The 18244-nt window shown below is 34.0% G+C and overlaps 2 protein-coding genes across 3 annotated transcripts; one reads left to right on the plus strand and one right to left on the minus strand.

Annotated features, from left to right (window-relative positions):
• Positions 1-4014: 4014 nt before the first annotated feature.
• On the plus strand, positions 4015-6653 carry LOC108545316 (UPF0183 protein CG7083). 2 transcript variants are annotated; one of them, XM_017896861.1, is made up of 8 exons: positions 4015-4286; positions 4785-4867; positions 4962-5189; positions 5257-5466; positions 5549-5698; positions 5870-6034; positions 6122-6298; positions 6396-6653. In XM_017896861.1, the coding sequence occupies exons 1-8, from the start codon at positions 4223-4225 to the stop codon at positions 6591-6593; spliced, it is 1275 nt and encodes a 424-aa protein (XP_017752350.1). In that variant the 5' UTR covers positions 4015-4222; the 3' UTR covers positions 6594-6653. The 2 variants fall into 2 exon arrangements, with proteins under 2 accessions (XP_017752350.1, XP_017752351.1); XM_017896862.1 differs by lacking the exon at positions 4015-4286 and adding an exon at positions 4591-4641.
• A 2344-nt stretch (positions 6654-8997) lies between these two features.
• Positions 8998-15370, minus strand: LOC108545280 (dual specificity protein phosphatase CDC14B). Its single transcript, XM_017896814.1, is given in 11 exon segments — positions 8998-9200; positions 10309-10374; positions 10733-10845; positions 11044-11222; positions 11318-11447; positions 11605-11866; positions 11967-12214; positions 12367-12568; positions 12642-12760; positions 14807-14945; positions 15307-15370. Coding segments are annotated over 11 exon segments (1725 nt in total).
• Between the last annotated feature and the right edge of the window lie 2874 nt (positions 15371-18244).

Consider the following 18244-nt stretch of genomic DNA (forward strand, 5'->3'; position numbering starts at 1 on the left):
TTTCTCGAACAACTTCGCACTTTGTTTGGATTCTATGGCCCCAGTTGTCTTTAATCATACCGCAGCGATTAATTTCCTGGAATGAAGAATTGCGAATATCAGTATTTCGGGGTATCGGTTTCCCCATAGACAACCAGATACACAAATTTAATTATGCTTGTGACCTGTTTTCACTGATCAAGTCACCCTCAGATAAACTGATATTTAGTTCGTGTTTTTATAAACATCGTGACAGTAAAATAAGTATCATATGTTTTCAAACCGTCTGTGTTAAGTTGAAGTAATTTGTAGAGTTCATCAGGTTAAAAAGAAGAGCTGAATCATGGTGAAATCAGGCCGAGTTACATTGAGTTTAATCAGAAGAATAGTCGAGCCAAGGATAAATCAGATTTAGCTATGTTGAGTTAAGTCAATTTGAGTCATGTCGAATTGAGTCTATTTAAACTAAACTGGATCGGATTGAATCAAGTCAAATTGAGTTAGATTGAATTAAAGTCATATTAAGTTGAGTTACTCAATTTAATTCAGTGATATTAGAGAATGTTGCTGACTGAAAACAGCAATCAAAGAGTTAACGACTTCGTTGCCATGATTTATTTCACTAGTGCCCCTTTTCAAGGTAATGTGTTACGAGTTTATCGGCATTCAACATTTTTCTTCACCCCGCCCGGTTAAATTATGATTAACTCACTCGGTTCTGCGTGTCTACGCGAGGCAGACAGCGGGAATAAGAAGAATCTCGCAAAACCACCGGGAACGATAAAAGGATCATGACCGAACGCTTTTTCAGCTGAAATGTGATAACGCTTTTGTATTTCAACCACTCACGTTGTGTGCACATTGCCCCTTTTTTTATCAGAGAAAATTTTTTCCTTTGCACAACTTAGGCCTGATTGACCTTAGCCCTCGTATAAAATATTACATAGTATATCAGAATTATTAAATTCGAAATATATAATATACGAAATACACAATTCATCTGTGCATTCAAATTAAATGGAACAAGATAAAGCAACGGCCTTGAAATTATCACTCATGCCAATTGAGTGCACACAGGTGTATAAACAAATCCGAGTATGTACGAACTTTTCAGAAATTTGTACAGAAATCCATATTCATGATATTCATATCGTTTATCAACGAAGTTGCAAATATAAACGAAGACCGATATTAGATACGAGAACGAACTTATTTCTATTATTTTTCCCATTATTTTGATTAATAGACATTTCACTACAACAAAAAATATGAAAATGTGATTAAAAGTGTTTGTTTAAATATAAATAAAAATAATGTCGAAGTATTGCAAAATTCTCTGCTCTGCTTTTTGGTCCCTTCGTCATATTATTTATCAATGTTTACACATCAACGAGATATGCAAATGGTAAACAGAAACAAAAACGTTCACCGCAATGTATTTTCGCGAACATGTTATCTGCTACTTTTTTGTTATGTGACAATCTTGCATTTGTACGGTTCCATAGATCCGTTTCGACAACGTTTTTGTCCCGAATGATGGAAAATCTTGTGTCAAAAGTCATTGATTATGTTGAATCATCCCAGAGAAAATTCCGTCACTGAAATTACAAGTTACATTAAATAAACAACAAGAATATAAAATAGAAGAAAATGGAACTGAATAATATCTATAAATAGTCATTATATCAAATACAATAAAAGAGTAGCTTTCAAATAGATTGTTTTAAATTGAAACACCATGGAAATTGTGGTAATAAAATAAAGAAGTTGCCTACGTTACGAAAGCAAAAGGTATTAAAAAATGTAATTAAAACACAAACTAACGTGTTCTAATTTATAATGGTTCCTCGAAATCATTCACATTGTATCTCGTCTTTGATTCTTCCCCTTTCGATTTTCTTCTTGTATTTTTCTCTGATAGCACCGACCCGATGTCATGTAAATCGTCAATATATTTTACATAAATATATACAATATAGAACGCATACATATTCGCGGGAAAAGTTGCGCGTAGTTTGACGTATCTGGAGGCTCGACTGTATGGCATACGATATGGTTATCATAATTGATTGCATAACACGGTGGGCACGACCAAGCGACGTATGCACGAACAACGATTTCACAAGGCAAAAGTATTCCGATTGTAACAATGGCGTTTTGCTTTAACCTTTACCTCCGCTATGCTCGATTATCATTCTTCCACTGTCTTGTCTTGTTTTGGCCCCTCTTCGTGAAATTGTTCAATTTATCTGAATTTCTTGCCAACAATGATAATTGCTTTTGAATCGATTTAGAAGTTATATTGTTTTTATTGATGTTTCTGTAAATTATTAGTATTAGATAGAAAAAAATGTACGCGACATCTTGCAAATAAAATTCCAATGCAAAGTGTTTTTGCAAATATTCACTGAAAATATTCTTTTGTAAATATTAAAAAAAAAATAAGTATATATATATATTAGGACCTAGTTAGAGTTGAGATAAAATTCAATTAACGTCAGGAAAATGATTCTGCAAAAACTACTAAATATTTATAAAAATGTTGTTTTGATTGAAGATAAAAGTATAAACAAAATTATGTTTACCAGTTGTTAATTTATAAATTAAATGTATCCATACTTTTTATACTTATCGATTTATCAGTCCACAAGCAAAATATCTTGTAGACTGTTATCTTAAGATAGATATTTCTTATCGCATGATTTCCATTAAGTATGTATCATATATACCTCAAGGAAGATTATTTGTCTTTTGACTTGATCAATTGCGTCAGGTTTTCAAATCTCCAAATTTGATAAAAACTGAATAGTTTCCATTGTGAAGGAAGTTTAACAATCAAAGTTTTTTGAGGGTTTGTTTGAACTGTTCTGTTTCCTTGTTCCATTTTATAAATAACCGAGAAAACATCGAGTAGTTTCCGTGTACTTTTTGCTGTGAGAAAGTGTTTTATCGGCACAATTCTTTTGCGGAAAGATTTCTAATTACTGGATTGTACATTGTATATATTTACGATCGTATAGCCCCCCCGCGATGCATTAACAAAGAGTAAAGTATTCGATTATCTGTGGTCTTTAACCCCGACATCTAATAAAGTGAAGCTGTATCGCCTTTGTTCTACGTATGTTGTGAAACAGAGTTTTCTTCAGCCATCGAATGTCTTGATCATTATTACAAACTTATTTCATATAATTTTGTGAAAACCAAAATCGAAAATAAGAAATCGAAAACTGAAACTAAAAAATTGATCGATTTAACAAAAAAGTTTTTATTACATTAACAAACATTTTTTTTACGCTTGCTACGTACGATTTCGTAATTTTTTTGACATGTATTGCCACGCCTGAGAGGTTGTACTTTTTGTCGTAATTTATATAATACCGTGCAGATTTTTATAGAAAAATAATGCCTGCTGTTCGAAATCAGCACGTACATATCTAGTTACGCGTTCGCGCAATATACAGAAATAAAGAAAAAAAAGAAAAGAATTACGATTTGAAACGAATGTTTATAAAATTTCAGACGTGTCTCGAAGTCTGGATCTCGCAATTTGACACATCTGTACACGTGATTGGTATCATGGGTCGAATGAAGAAAAGATACGTCAACACGATTAGCACGTGATTAATGAAAATAATAATACATTTTCGAATCAAGTTATTTTCCTCGTATACCATATTATGCTTTATTTACAATTTTTATAAAAAAGTAAAGCTTTTAATTTGTGCCTTTTGTCTACGATATCAGCCAAATTTTTTGAAGTATTATTACTACGAATGATACTGCGTAATTTTTTAAAATAATATAACTTAGAAATATAACAATAAATGTTTACTTAATGAAATTATATGTTTAATAACTTTATTACTGTTGTTTAATAATATCAATTTTAAAGAAAGATTGACTTTGTATATTCGCGGCAATAATTTCAGTCGATAGAGTCGCTTATTCCACGACATCTTCAGAAAGTGAAAGGAAGGTTCTACTCGCTCGTTCCTGTACACGGTCGATAGTCTGGTTTGATTTCACGTAGTTTGTGGTACGTATCAGCTGTTCGGTGACAGTTTGCCAGCCGTGAGAGTAGAGTGTTGAGGTTTATTGTTTGGGAAGCAATATGGCTATCTGGTGATTAGTAACAGTGCGATACTTAGACAAAGGAGCAACGCAGTTCTCATGATATTTGGAGACGCGTTATATGCTCTATTCTAGTTTAATTTAAAGTAAGGGAACCAAGGGAATCGGTAGAATGTTGGAACTCGAGGTGGTGCCCGAAAGATCCCTCGGCTGCGAGCAGTGGGAATTTATTTTAGGCAAGTGACGAAACACCCGCGATGTATCGCAGCTATGTCGAATTACGCATAATTTTCCAATGATCGAATTAATTTATAATAATTGAGAAAACGATAAAGTACAAGCGAATGATTGTTTTTCAGCGTCTAGCTGATCTTATTGATGTTGCTGTCATGTCATCATTCGCACTTTGTTATTTCGTTCTATTTGTAAACACTTCGTTTGACAATCGCGCGTAAACAAAGAAAATGGTGCTTATTATGAATATTTTGTTGCTTATTATGTAATTGTTTACAAGTATTGCTTCATTATTGAGACTTTTTGAGACAGATTGACAATTAACAGGGTGATAATTAGTTGGAAATTGATGCTTGAGTAAGATATATAAATTTAACGGAAATAATAAAAATATGTTAAACAATTACTGATGCGCATATAGTTTAAAATATTGCATAGTTAGAACGCTTAATATTATAAATTTGGAAGAATCACCTTTTCTGATAAGGTTATTATTACAGGTATGCATTTTTCCCAATCCGTGTCAATAATACAATCCCAAGTGGGCATTATAAGAGGAGTACAAGTACTTTATAGTGATAGTGTAAGTATATATTTATAGAAGTTTAATTAATGTGTAATTACTGTATTTTTTACTTCTTTGTAATTAATATACAATTAAAATGTATGGTTTACAGAATCCTTTAGATGTAGATTTAGTAATAAACTTACCTCATGATGGAGTTCGACTTATATTTGACCCAGTGGTGCAAAGGCTTAAAATAATTGAGATTTATAATATGAAGTTAGTTAAACTTAAGTACTGTGGCTTGCCATTTAATTCACCAGAAGTTTTGCCGTCTATTGAACAGATTGAACATTCATTTGGAGCAACTCATCCTGGTGTTTATGACAGTGACAAACAAGTATGTTATTCTTATTTATGTAAAAGGTTTAACAAAAATTTGAGACAGCAAAGACTATGGGTTTTAGGTATTTGTGTTAAATTTCCGGGGATTATCGTTTTACTTCCCTATTGACTCAAAGTTTCAACCTGGATATGCACATGGACTAGGATCATTGCAATTTCCAAATGGAACTTCTCCCCTTGTAGCAAAAACGGCCATTTATGTTGGTAACATGGGTGCTGGAGGTGGAAGCGATGAACACAATTTAAAAGCACCACCACCCCCTCTACCACTCGTAATTATTTTTTGTTGCTATTATAGCTTAGGATATATGCATAACAAAGTAAGACTGGTACTATATAATCATATTTCGTTAGGTCTGCTATCATAACAATTTGTATTTAGAAAAAGCAGATGTCATGAGGGATAAAATGCGTACACGAGGTCTGAGATTACACCTTTTCACAGAAGGTAGCTCTGTAACAAGGGTTTTACTGGAGCCGAAAAAACGCTGCTTAACCAAAGAGGTTACACTTTATTATTTAGTTTGTAGTATAATTTGTAATAGTCTTTAGTATAGTATAAACCTCTTTAAATATTATTAATTTAAAGTGAGTAGTACAATATTGAGAGGATTATTAAATTCATTGCAATTCAATTTTCCTCTATACCTTGTTCTTCTTTTTCTACAATTATAGGTATTATTTGGTGACACTTGTGAAGATGTGCTGAGTGCTTTGGGAGCACCATCTCGAGTGTTTTTCAAAGCAGAGGATAAGATGCGCATACATAGTCCTCACGCACACAAACGCGATAAAATAAGACGGTCGGATTTCTTCTATAATTATTTTACTTTAGGATTGGTAAATTTGTTTTAAGTGATTATAAATGTTTCATGTTTAAGGCAAGTAAAGGTATCAAATACTTAAATATTCTATTATCGCTTATAGGATGTTTTATTTGATGCCAAAACACAATGTGTTAAGAAGTTTGTTTTACACACAAATTATCCAGGGCATTATAATTTTAATATGTATCATCGTTGCGAGTTTTCTTTAACTCTTCCACCAGAAAATAATTCCACTGAATCGGGAAAGCTCATAGACGTTTCCCCTTCTCCCGTTACGGTACGATATTCGTCTATGTAGAATTTATAGTTACAATAAACAATGAAAGTATCGGTAAGTGTTTGAGATTAAGATACAATAATCGTTTATTTTTTAGATCACTGCCTATACGAAATGGGATAGAATAAGCGAGCAGTTGAAGGCTAGTGCACGGCCAGTAGTATTGAACCGTGCTTCCTCGACGAATACAACAAATCCATTTGGATGTACATTTTGTTATGGTATACGCGATGCAATCGTTGAAGTAATGGCGAATCAACATATCGCAAGTGTAACTTTATATAGAGCGGTGTGACGTTGACAATTTATACAATATGGTGCATTATAAAACGCTCTTTGAGGAGCAACTGATAAAATGGCGTTTTTTGAAAAGATGAAAACAAACAAAAAAAAAAAAAAAAAAAAAAAAAGGGGAAAATTTTTAACTGTGGCGAAAATTGCAAAAAAAAAGTGGACAAGTTTTAACTGTGTCGAAAATTGCATAATAATATCACCTTTGAAAAAGACTGTATGATGCAAACAGAAGTAACAAGAGTGCAAATATATGCATAACCCTGATGCAGTTTTTTTTTTTAACAATAATACAATGACATTGAAATCACAGGGATTTTAGATAAAAACAAAAAAAGAATACGATTACTGAAAGAGTAATGGCGATGTAAAGCTCAGAAAATCAAGCGATATCATTTTGAATACTATGTATTGTTGCTTGTAACATTTTACATTTTTTTCCTTGGAATACCTAAAACCGAGGAAATAAAACAAAACAAAAAAAGGAAAAAAACATGAAAAAAGCAAAAAGACGATCAACTAAGGGGTACAAGTGTCTGCAATATCCAATAATATCATATTTAATATACCGTTTTTATCTTTTGGTTATAAGTTTTAAATATAGTTAAAGGGTAAACAAACAAAAAAATGATCTTACGTGAGCGATCAATATTGTAATACTTGAGCTCGTTAATAAAACAGGAAAAAGAAAAAAAGGGGCATAGTTTCAGAGAATAATAAGAATTTTGATAGTTAATGATGATTATAATAATATTAATGATCAATAACGATAAAATACAATAATGTGCTTAATGCAAATAAAAAAGGTATCTAACTTCTGTAAACCAAAATTTTGTAACGTATGTTTAAAATAACAGATGAATAGAAAAAAGCGAATGATATGTAATTAATATACTAGAATGACATTATGCATTCAATCTGTGCAGAATTGCATATAAAATCAAAGAAATCTATCAAAACGATTGAAGTTTACTAAATAACAAAAGAGATGTTTATCGGTGCGGGTGGAATTTAATTCATGGCCTGTTTTCTACGCTTTTATCTATCAAGTTCTGATCATTGTGATATGTGGTGAAAATTCGAAGGGCGATGCAATTAAATGAGTTACTTCTTTGCATTAACACAAACAAAAAAAACGATATTTAATTAATTACTTTCGTATACCTTTTTTTGTGACGTTAAATAATACTTGTGATTATAAGTGTACTCGCAGAAATCGATTAGTTTTTAATATTTAGTCGTTTAATACGAAATATCACACCATGAATCTATCACAAAGCTTATGATGCCAGAAGGAAAGTCTTTTCTGTTTTTTTCTACGAATTTGACTTCACATTGATGTTAAATTGCACAATCGTATACCCAATTTTCCGCTAACCATAGGGTATAAAAGTGAATATGTTTCATGTATCATGTAAACTTTGATAGTTAATCTACAGAGATTATAAGATCTGTAATGAATAATAATCGTAAAATATAAATAGCAGAAAGCGTTCAAGATAGAACGTGAAGCATGAACTTTAATGATTACTCTGATTAACACTTTTGATTGCACAGATCTGTGGTAGTTTTTCTTCCTGTTTACCGAATTAGTGAAATTTATGGTCCATGGTTTTGAAAACTTTGATAAACCTTTGTAAATTGTGCGCTTCTGTTTCCTTCATTGGATACAGATGTTAAATTATACATGGTTTTCTTTTGAAGTTCAAACTTGCAATAATAAGTGATCTCATTATATCACGATCCGCGATTTGAAAGTAAAAGTGATGATTCCGTTATTTATTCAAATAATGTTATCGAAGCAAAGTGTTAATTGATGCGTAATTGTACAAAAGGCTTTGAGAGACGCAGATCCGCGTGTGCAATTTAGAAACTGCGGCTGTTCTTGTTTCTCAAAATCCTATTTCGATGGAATACCTCCTGTTTTGTCGATTTGACTATGTCAAACTGTTTTGCGTGGAAATTATTTTCAAGTAAATATATAGAGTATAAAATTCACTAAAGGAGTTTCACTGAAGCATTCATGATCGATACAATAATGAATTAACAAAATAAAGAAAGAAATAAAATAGAAATAAAGAATAAAGAAAATTATCAGTGAAACCTTTAGAAATTGTATTCTCTATATAATTATTTCTAATAATTCTTCCTAAAAAATCTCTCTATTTAGTTTATACAAAACAAATCATTTTGTATTGAATGGATTATAAAATTATGTAAAACGATTTTCTATAAATCAATTTTCCTCCGAAACTGTTTAGATTTTACTATTCCTTGTATATTTTTTTTTAAACAAATTGTCATATTGTCTGATTTAAGAGATTGTTAATTATAATTAAAATTGAAATATGGACGTTTCGTACTTGAATGTAATAAAAATAATTTCTTTTTATTAAGTATTTACTTACTTATTTCTTTCGACGCGCATTTCTCAAAGCGTCCAATCCGTAGGCAATGCAATTCTTCTGACGTAATTCCGACGTTCGAGATCTGAATCTCATTTTGATTTCATTCAGTCTATCTCCTTGTGTTATTGGTTGCGGATCAGTATCTCTGTATTTCTGTGGAGCTCGTTTCGACTCATCTGATCCCCGAAAATTTCTTAATTTTCCTATAATGAAGAGAACATCACAAATTATTTAATTAATTATTTTAATTATTTTATATTCTTAAAATTCGTTTATTTTTTATAAATACAGTAAAAAGTACCTTTTTAATGATTCATTCAATTTTCATTGTATTGCAGTAAAGAAAATATTGAAAAAAAAAGACAAATTAAAGTGTGCTATCTACTTTAAGAATTGCAAATTAAACTCTTTAAGATTAGATGCGCGCGCAGGTTCCTTGGGACATGTAAGACTTTCTGGCGTGAAACTATATAAATTTGAATTCTTTTTATATAAGAGAACAATACAAGCTTAAAATATTTACCAAAATATATTATAATTGTTTTGTCTTACATTTTATATCACTAATTATTGTTAGTGATTTTATTTAAAGTTAACTTAAAGTTCATTGCTAATTTTGAATTTGTTGAACGTACATGTAGCTATGAATGCAGATGCCCAGGGATTAGTGGAAAATTAATAATATTTATATTTTTATAAATATTATTATTTTATATTGAAATCTTATAACAATAACTTATACATTAATTTTTTGTTTTCATATTAAAAGTTACCAATAAAATTTAATGTATATTATTGCATAATAATAAATTACAATTTACCACTAACGGAAATGAGATGCGCGCGCAACTTTCTACATTAGTTTTAGGGCGCGATTGTTCTTTTCGACACGTATCAACATACTCGTGATTTATTTCTTTATTTTACGGTAAAAGATGACACCAGGCCTTTGCCGAAATGAAAATTTCAATCATCTTATCTTATGGTTCGTATATATATATATAATGACAAAAAATTATTATTCCTTTTGTGAGAAAAAGTAAAATATCTTTTCAAGGTCAATGTCTCTACGATCGTGCAGTAATAAGTTATTAAAATTTCGTCATAATTACAAGAAATTGAGTTGAAAGCGTAATTTTAGATTGGAATCAATTATTTTATTTAAAGAACATTTTATGTATCGTATTATATTATTTACTATTTACATTTTTTATTCCTGCCTTTTTATAATTGATAAATAATATAAATAAAATTATAATAGATAGTATGATAATAAAGAAGTAATAGCAATGATAGTAATAATTAGAATACCTAAAATTCTCGTTAGTTTGGTTCTACCCTTATGTTCCATAGATGGATTATCATACTTATTAGGTTCTGAAATAATATAATAATAATTTTATTTTTCCGTCCGTTTCAATATTGTTGTACTTAATAGCATATTCTCCTTATATTAGACTAAACCTGTAGGAATAATAAAAAATTACATTAAAAAATTTTCATTCTAATTTAGATTGAATAATTTTTAATATTTTTTCCTTATATAGTTTTCTTTTTTCAGATCTCCACTTCACTGTTAAAATAATAGTTCAAATTCTTCGATACAGAAAATGGCATGGTAATCAATTTTTACCCAAGTAAGTAAACGTTTTGATGGACTATACGGATTCTAATTTTATGTTCTTATATATCTTTTTCTTATATGTTCATTGGTTGGTTTTAGGTGGAAACCTACCGATACACCCTCCCGCGGGGTTATAATGTATTTTCCTCTCCAGTTTGTCCGCGATCGAATATATTCCGTGTTTGTGGTGCAGTATTACGTCGCCATCGCCATAGTACTTCAGTCTGCGAAAAAGATACATCATAAATCAGGTATTTCTACAATGTTATTTATACACCACTCCTGGGTAGAGTATAAAAATTAATTTTATACTCTTTATTAAAAATTAATACGGTGAAAAGTAGTTTCTCTATGTTAAAATTGTTCTTTTTTTTTGATAATAAATAATTGTTTATATGATTAGTATGAAAAATGTAAATTACTTATATTGTTGACCAGCGGTTAATAAATTCTTCTCTATGTTCTCCAACCATCCTTGCTGGAGTCCTATAACAGAACCAGGTCTGCATATTCTTAACCAAGCAATAGCTTCTCTTGCCATCATTTTGTAATGTTTTATCAAATATGCGGCTATTAACGAGCCTGTTCTTCCTAGTCCAGCCTAAAATAGCAGTAAATAAAATATAAGCAAATATAAACTCGAAAGTCTATTTATGTTGTGTTATTATTAATATTATTCAGAGGTCTTCAAGTTACTTTGCAATGAACTGCTATCGGCCCATTGGTATTTTCGCTTAGTTGCAAAAATTCATTTAGTATTCTTTTCGGTGGTACCGTACCGTCTGGCATGAACATATCATAATGTGTGATTCCTACCGCGGTGAATCTAGTTTTAAAGCGTCAATTTAATTTGAATCTTCGAATAACCAATTACACAACAGTATAATTTTGAAACCCAATTTAAGAGCCTCAAAATGTGAGAATTATATTTCAGATTTATTTCTAGAGATTATAGGAATAAGATTTATACTAATAATGTATACCTTGATGCATCGTACACCTTTTTGTTTAATCTAACCACGGCTATAACTTTGTTTTTTAAAAAATAATCAATATAACATTCCGGTAGATGACAAGGTGTGCCACGTTCAGTACTTGGACCAACGAAAGCTAAGAATTTTTGAGGTATCATCCAATTCAAAGCACCGTTTCTCATGTCTTCATACTTTTCATATTCAGCCACATCAAAGTCGCAAAAATTAAAAAAGCCAAAAGAAGCGGCTTTTTTAAGCGCGTTCAAGCAATCTATATTTATTAAGTTAAATTAGATAATTATATCAGGCTCAATTCAAATAATAGAATTCATTTTTCAGTTTAATTCCCATGGAAAATTAAGCTGCGTTACCTAACAGATGGATGTTGTAAATAGCTGATCCTGTAGAGGCATCTCGAAACGACTTTATAGGAATTTCACCTCCCGTGAAAAGTATATTGTAGGCTTCTTTTGGGCTCTTGTTTAAGTATAACACTGCGTAAGAAGCAATCAAATATGCGGCATTTGCTCTTTTGTGTTCTCGTTGCGAAGTATAGTGGACAATTTGTCTGTGCTTGTTCCCCGCGCTTTCGAGCTTCTTGTTTATCTTACAGCAGTATCTGTTAGCAATGCTTTTTTCTTTAATACATGGGAAGTAATTGTAGCGAAATTAAATGCATGCTGATCATTATTAGAACATACAACTCGAGGAAAACAATTATTAATTAATAGTTATTAAATTTTAGGGGTATAAAGAAAGAAAAATTTTTACTGGTATAGACAAGCTATATTCAGTGGACCAAAGTCACTGAAAAAGTTTCTGTAAACCAGCTCCTCGTCAATTGTAAAGAAATGGATGTGAGACGTGCTTTTTACTTCCCTTCGACCATTAGATAACGTTGCAAAATAGAGTTTGTCTTTTATATATTCACAGATATAGGTAACATCTGAATGTTCATAAACTGTAGTAACTTCTAATAAATAGAGAAAATAGTTTGAAAAATTGATATCAAGGAATAGCAATTTATAATATTTCGTTGTAAGTACCATCTGGGTTGAAGTGTCTATTATTCCAATTGTGCGTCTTCCTTTTTGGATATCTCAAACATTTTTGTTCATACATTGTGAGAGGGTATCAAAGTACTTTGTTTCTATGTGCGAAATTACTTTATTCTCCTGAATATTGTATTTGATTCTTAAATATTTCAATAATGCATTTCACAAAGAGTTATGGTTTCGCCTAATTTATTATTAACATGAACATTAAAATGGTTTACTTATTTTGTCATCAAAGACAGCTACCGATTAAAAAATTATAATTAACCAAACACATGATTCTCTGAATCTAGAAAAGGAAAAAAGGAACGAAAAAGAATAATGTTATAAATTTTTAGTTACACGAGGAAAAAACTGATGACTCTATAATACACACACACCTTGGATAATTTTCATTCTTTAACTAAATAAAATCTGCTCGTAAATTTATCGTTGCTCGGCACACCAAATTAGTGGTTTCATGTTTGCGAGGCGTCTATCAGATCCTCACGTTATTTATTTATTTTTCCATGGAAACTACTCGAATAGATTTGCTTTAGAGGAAATTATTAGGTAACGTTGATTGATCGTTTCTTTTAAATTACATACTCAGCATAACGTTTCTAAAAATAAAAATAAAATTATTTTTAACAATAATTATGATATAAATGAAACAAATTTTATTCACGAAATCTTCAATTAATGTTTACAGAATGGGAGGCGAAATGGAGTTGCAACAATATCAACGCACGCTATAAAGGGTGAGTCGAATTTTTTCTCATTCTGTTTTCAAGCTTCAATGATAATTGCTTTATGCTTAATTAAAATGCACATCCTTGCATGTCTCAACCAAATCTTTCGAGATGTCTAAAAAATTTGACAAAACATCGACACTGAAACACAATTTTCTAATGATGGCATGCTTGTAATTCCAAAAATGTAACAAAAAATGTTGAAAAATAGTATCAAAGGGTGCATTAAAAAAGATGAAACCATAGATCTCAGTCGTTTTCTGAAATTAGTAACATAAAATAAATTACAGTAATAAAAATGAGATAATAAATATAAAAAAAAAATATTCACAATTATACATATTTTGTTACATACAAGCCTGAAAAACATTTTGAGTAATTTGGTAATTCCAACGTTAAATCAGCCGAAAATTTCATCAACGTATCAAACATACTCCCCCTCTCTATTTAATCTGTCCTTTAATCTATCTTTCCACGAACTAGAATCGATTTTTCCCAGAACTCTACGAGACCATCCTAAAATAGTGACAAAACCCCAACTAAACCTACACCTTTAGAGTCCCTACCAAAGACCCTACCATAGCGACTTACAATTCTCCCAACGCATCAGACACGCTCCCACGATTTAATCTACGCGTTCCACACGATAGGCACGGTTATCCCCAAAGCTGTTCGCATCGATAAGCGGTATCATCAGGTCGCTCATTTGAGCCTGTCGCGGCCGGTGCTCTCTTCTAAGTCGAGATGTCGCCCGCGAACGTGTTCCTGCGCGGTCAGCTTGTGCAATGGCTCCCCACTCCTCGCCCGGCTGTCCCCACCATTCATTCGGCTATCCCCTCTCCGGCGTCGCGTTCTACGTTGCGTCGCCGCGGTTCAATTTGCGAATGCACCGGGAAGTGCTTTAACATGCAACGTGAGGCTTAACCGGTAAAGCGATTGATCGGTATTTACGATTCAAGAGAAATCTTTCGCGAGACAACAGGCGGCTCCGTCCATCCGTCTGTGCATCCATTCCCTGCGTCCGTCAATCCGTTATAATTTCTCCGTTAATAGAATCCGAGATTTCGTAGCGATCCGTGCGACGCATTCGAAATCCGCCCTGTCCCCGGTTCGCTCCTTCCCGCCGGGCACCTCTTCCTCTTCTCGTCATCTTTCGTTCCGTGCCCCCTTATCGGTGAAACCATTCCCTTCCATCGTTATTTTCAGGCCCCTTAATGTATTCGTTTCAGTTTTGCTATTTTTGGAACTTCTTTCTCTTAATGTTACGTGCGGCTCTCCCCTTAAATCCTTTTTCAACACTAGAACCAACTATCTATAGCGAGCAACTAGATCAATTACACTATTAGTTACGTTTTTAGTCGAATAGTAGTCTTTGATAGTCATATTCAATAGTCTGATAGTCTTGGTAATTGTAGTGGTAATTACCTGCTTTTGGAATTAATTTCTTCTTTTCCTATTCGGTTTTTGAGTATCGTCAAGTCTTGGTCAACTTGTCGATGACAGATGTTCATCATCCGATTTTGATGAATAATTTTGAACACTGGATGTTCTTTTAAATAGCAGACTAAGTTAAAGGTAATAAAAAAATATCGCCATATACAATATTTTAAAATTGTACTATGTTGCAGGTATTGTCATATTAAGAAAAATAATCTGATCGAAGTACAGTCCAACTCCTTTCACCTTCTTGGGTATAGTGATCTTTCTCAATTAATTTCAATTGTCCCATATATATACCTATATCTTTGATATTTGTTACTATTTATTAAGACAGGTATGTACTATTCTGCACTATGCTAGACCATTATACATTTCATTTTTGCCTTCCTCGTAATTTCAATTTCTGCCTCTCACGGTTTCTCCTTTTATCTCTCTTTATCTTGCAAGTGCCCGATTTATCGTTTCGAATTTCATTTCTCGGTTACCAAGAACGTCTCTCAGTCCCTTCATCTCTTCGATTTCTCCGTACTGTCTCCTCCCGTTCTCCATTTTCTCCTCTTTCTGCCGATAAATCTGCCCCCTCCTTGCCTTTCTCGAACCTTTCTGCCCCCCTGTACGCGACTCTCTTTTCCCACCTCTCTCTCTCACTCCGTCTCTCTCCTCGTTTCTCCGCCCTCTCGATAATTCCGTTCCGATGCCCCCCTCGTCGGACAATTATCTCCTCTCCTCTCCTTTTTTTCTGTCTACCACGACTCCCTGCCTCGCATCTTTTATTCCTCGCGGCTGCAATGTCCTCTTCCTGTACCCCCTCCACGAGTCCTCCATTTTCTTTCGTCTTCGCTTCAGCTTCCTAGAGTGGTTTCTTGGAGAACGCCGAGCTGTCCCGGGTAGCGTCCTTTGTTTATTCGTATCTTGACCGCGTTTATCCTCGAGATGATAACCCGACGCGTGTAGAAGCTGGTAAACACCGATAAGCTCGGATTCCTCCGAGTCGTTGGCAGGTCGTTTAATCCCCTTTGTGTTTTGTAAACCTCCTTTTACATGTTTATCCGTCAGATCGAGTTCTCGGGGGTGTCAGAGGTAGATAGAGAGACGAGAATGTTCCCAGGTTGTCATTTTTATCCGGTAATACGGTTAGGTGGGCATTGAATTTTTGTGACCAGGGAATCGCAATGGATCGCAGTCTGTTTTCACGAGGAAAGTTTGCTCGTGAAGGGTCGATTAGTACTCGAGTCGCGTGTAATTTTTGCCGAACAATTCGTCTCGGTCTTCCTCGTGCGATGATGTGTTCCTTTCTGCGGTTGATTTGCTCCCCGGTTCGATGAGTTCGAGTGAAGTCATTGTTTAGCACCGTGGGGAATTTCGGATGTTTAGCTGGAAGTACTCGTAGCGTATGCAACGATTATTTACTGCGAATTGCGAGATGAATCATTAGATAACGGGCAGTGAGATTCAGTGTGTCATCGACATACCGTGATTCAGCTGAAACATTGTTTACTGTATAGTACGGAGTAAATATTGTGATATTTTGGGTCAATTCTTTTTAATTCTGTTGGGAATTAGTGGGCTATGTATACCTGGTCCCAATTATTCTTTCCAATCCCTTAATTAAACATTAACCTTGAAAAATTCCGACTGAACTACTGTTCTTCTATCAGCTATAAACAGCGCGTAATATATCTTATCGATGAATCATAAAATTCAAGTCTGATCTTCTACTGAGAACCACTCTTAAGAAGAATCGTATCACGTACGATTCTACTTCCGATTCCTCAATCGGAACGAGAAACATTCCACAAATGCTAAAAAATAGTAACCAGCGAAACAAATTGGAAAATTCACATGAGAAACAACCCTAATTAATTTTAGCAACATTTTAAGCGAGGAAGGAGATACTCCATTTTCAATTTGTTCCAATTTTTCTCGTTTATACTTCAGGAAGTACATGCACAGTAGTGCCTATTAGTCTTCTACCTATTACAGTGCTCTACTATCTAACGATACGTGAAAGCTCAATAAAATCAACACGAATTCTTCGATTGTATTCCCTGTTACCTAAAAATGGCCAAAAATCGAGGAAAATGGTTCTCGACACGAACCCTTCGATGGCAAGAGCGCAAGCTTCGATCAGCGGAGTACCAGCCTCGAAGACGAGGTTCTGGTTACACCTAAACGCGTGTTTATCGATCAAGGTTCAGCCGAAACAGCTCATCGAAGGAATTCCCTCGAAGGACATCGCGATGAGTCGCCTGTTGGGTCGTTAAAAATTTCCAGAAGGTGTCCGGAGTGCTCGCGACCAACATCCTCCTGCGGTCGCCGTCGTCGTCGTGTGCGGCACGAAGATCCGCTCATTGTTTCTCTAATGCATATTGACTATTAACAGCGAATCCGCTTTTCCTTATACGCGAGGATATAACTACGTCACGTCCTTATTCGCCCGGCATCGTCTCGATCGGCCACGCTCATCTTCGACAGTCGCGGCCATATTCGGCACTCCCACCCACGGACAATGCCAGCGGCATTCATAAACCTTATTCCTTACCTGCTCGACGATCAATCGAATTAAAACGACCCGTAACTCGCGTGTACGTAAGCGTTTGCACGCGTTGCAAACGCAAAATCGGAATCCACTTGTCGGTATTCAGGGGCCTTATCCAGCCCGCGTAACGTTACCCGAGATACGTTGCGCTTAAAATAGATCCCGAACGATACCAGTTGGAAGCGTAATTAGCCGTCTAGAAATCGCTTTGCCGTGGAGGGAGATGTTCCCTTCGTTCTTTTCCTCATGTTTCTCCAGCCTTGCTTCAGGTGTTCCGATTTCAGGCCTCCGAGGAGCTTTCCTGGGACCCCAGGGTGGATTGGTTAGGAGACTGACGGATTAGCTCATGGTGCCTTAGCGTAGTTCAGATTTGGTCTTGCGTGATGTCACTGGGATGTTTTCGTGTGATGTCACTAAGATTCTCTAATCGAGAATCTCTTTGTACCTTGTATATTGTTCATTCTTGACTACTGACGCGGAGTCTGACTGAGTCTGCTTAGCTGATGCACTGATGCACTGTAGTTGTTCTTTGATCAAGTCGCATCTGATTTTATGTAACAATTAACTCGATGTTAGTCTATTAGATACGCAACAGTAGTATTTTTAATCTCCAGTCTGATTTGTGGGCCCAATATCTTGCCAAGTGTCTAGAAACTGGGTGTCAATAGCTAGTTAAGGGTCTTCTTTCGACTGATGTTTTTAGAAAAGTTGTTTGATACGGTATAAATTATTAAATCTTATCACACTGGCTGACAGAGAGTACATCTCACTATTGACGCGTTGATCTGGATCGAAAGGAGCACCATGGCTGAAAGGAACCTTAAAATTTCATCAAACTGAGAACCCTAAACCAGAAAATTCAGATCCAGCGAACACACCCTCGG

Source organism: Eufriesea mexicana, unplaced genomic scaffold (assembly GCF_001483705.2).
Source record: "Eufriesea mexicana isolate 0111107269 unplaced genomic scaffold, ASM148370v2 scaffold395, whole genome shotgun sequence".
NCBI lineage: Eukaryota > Metazoa > Arthropoda > Insecta > Hymenoptera > Apidae > Eufriesea > Eufriesea mexicana.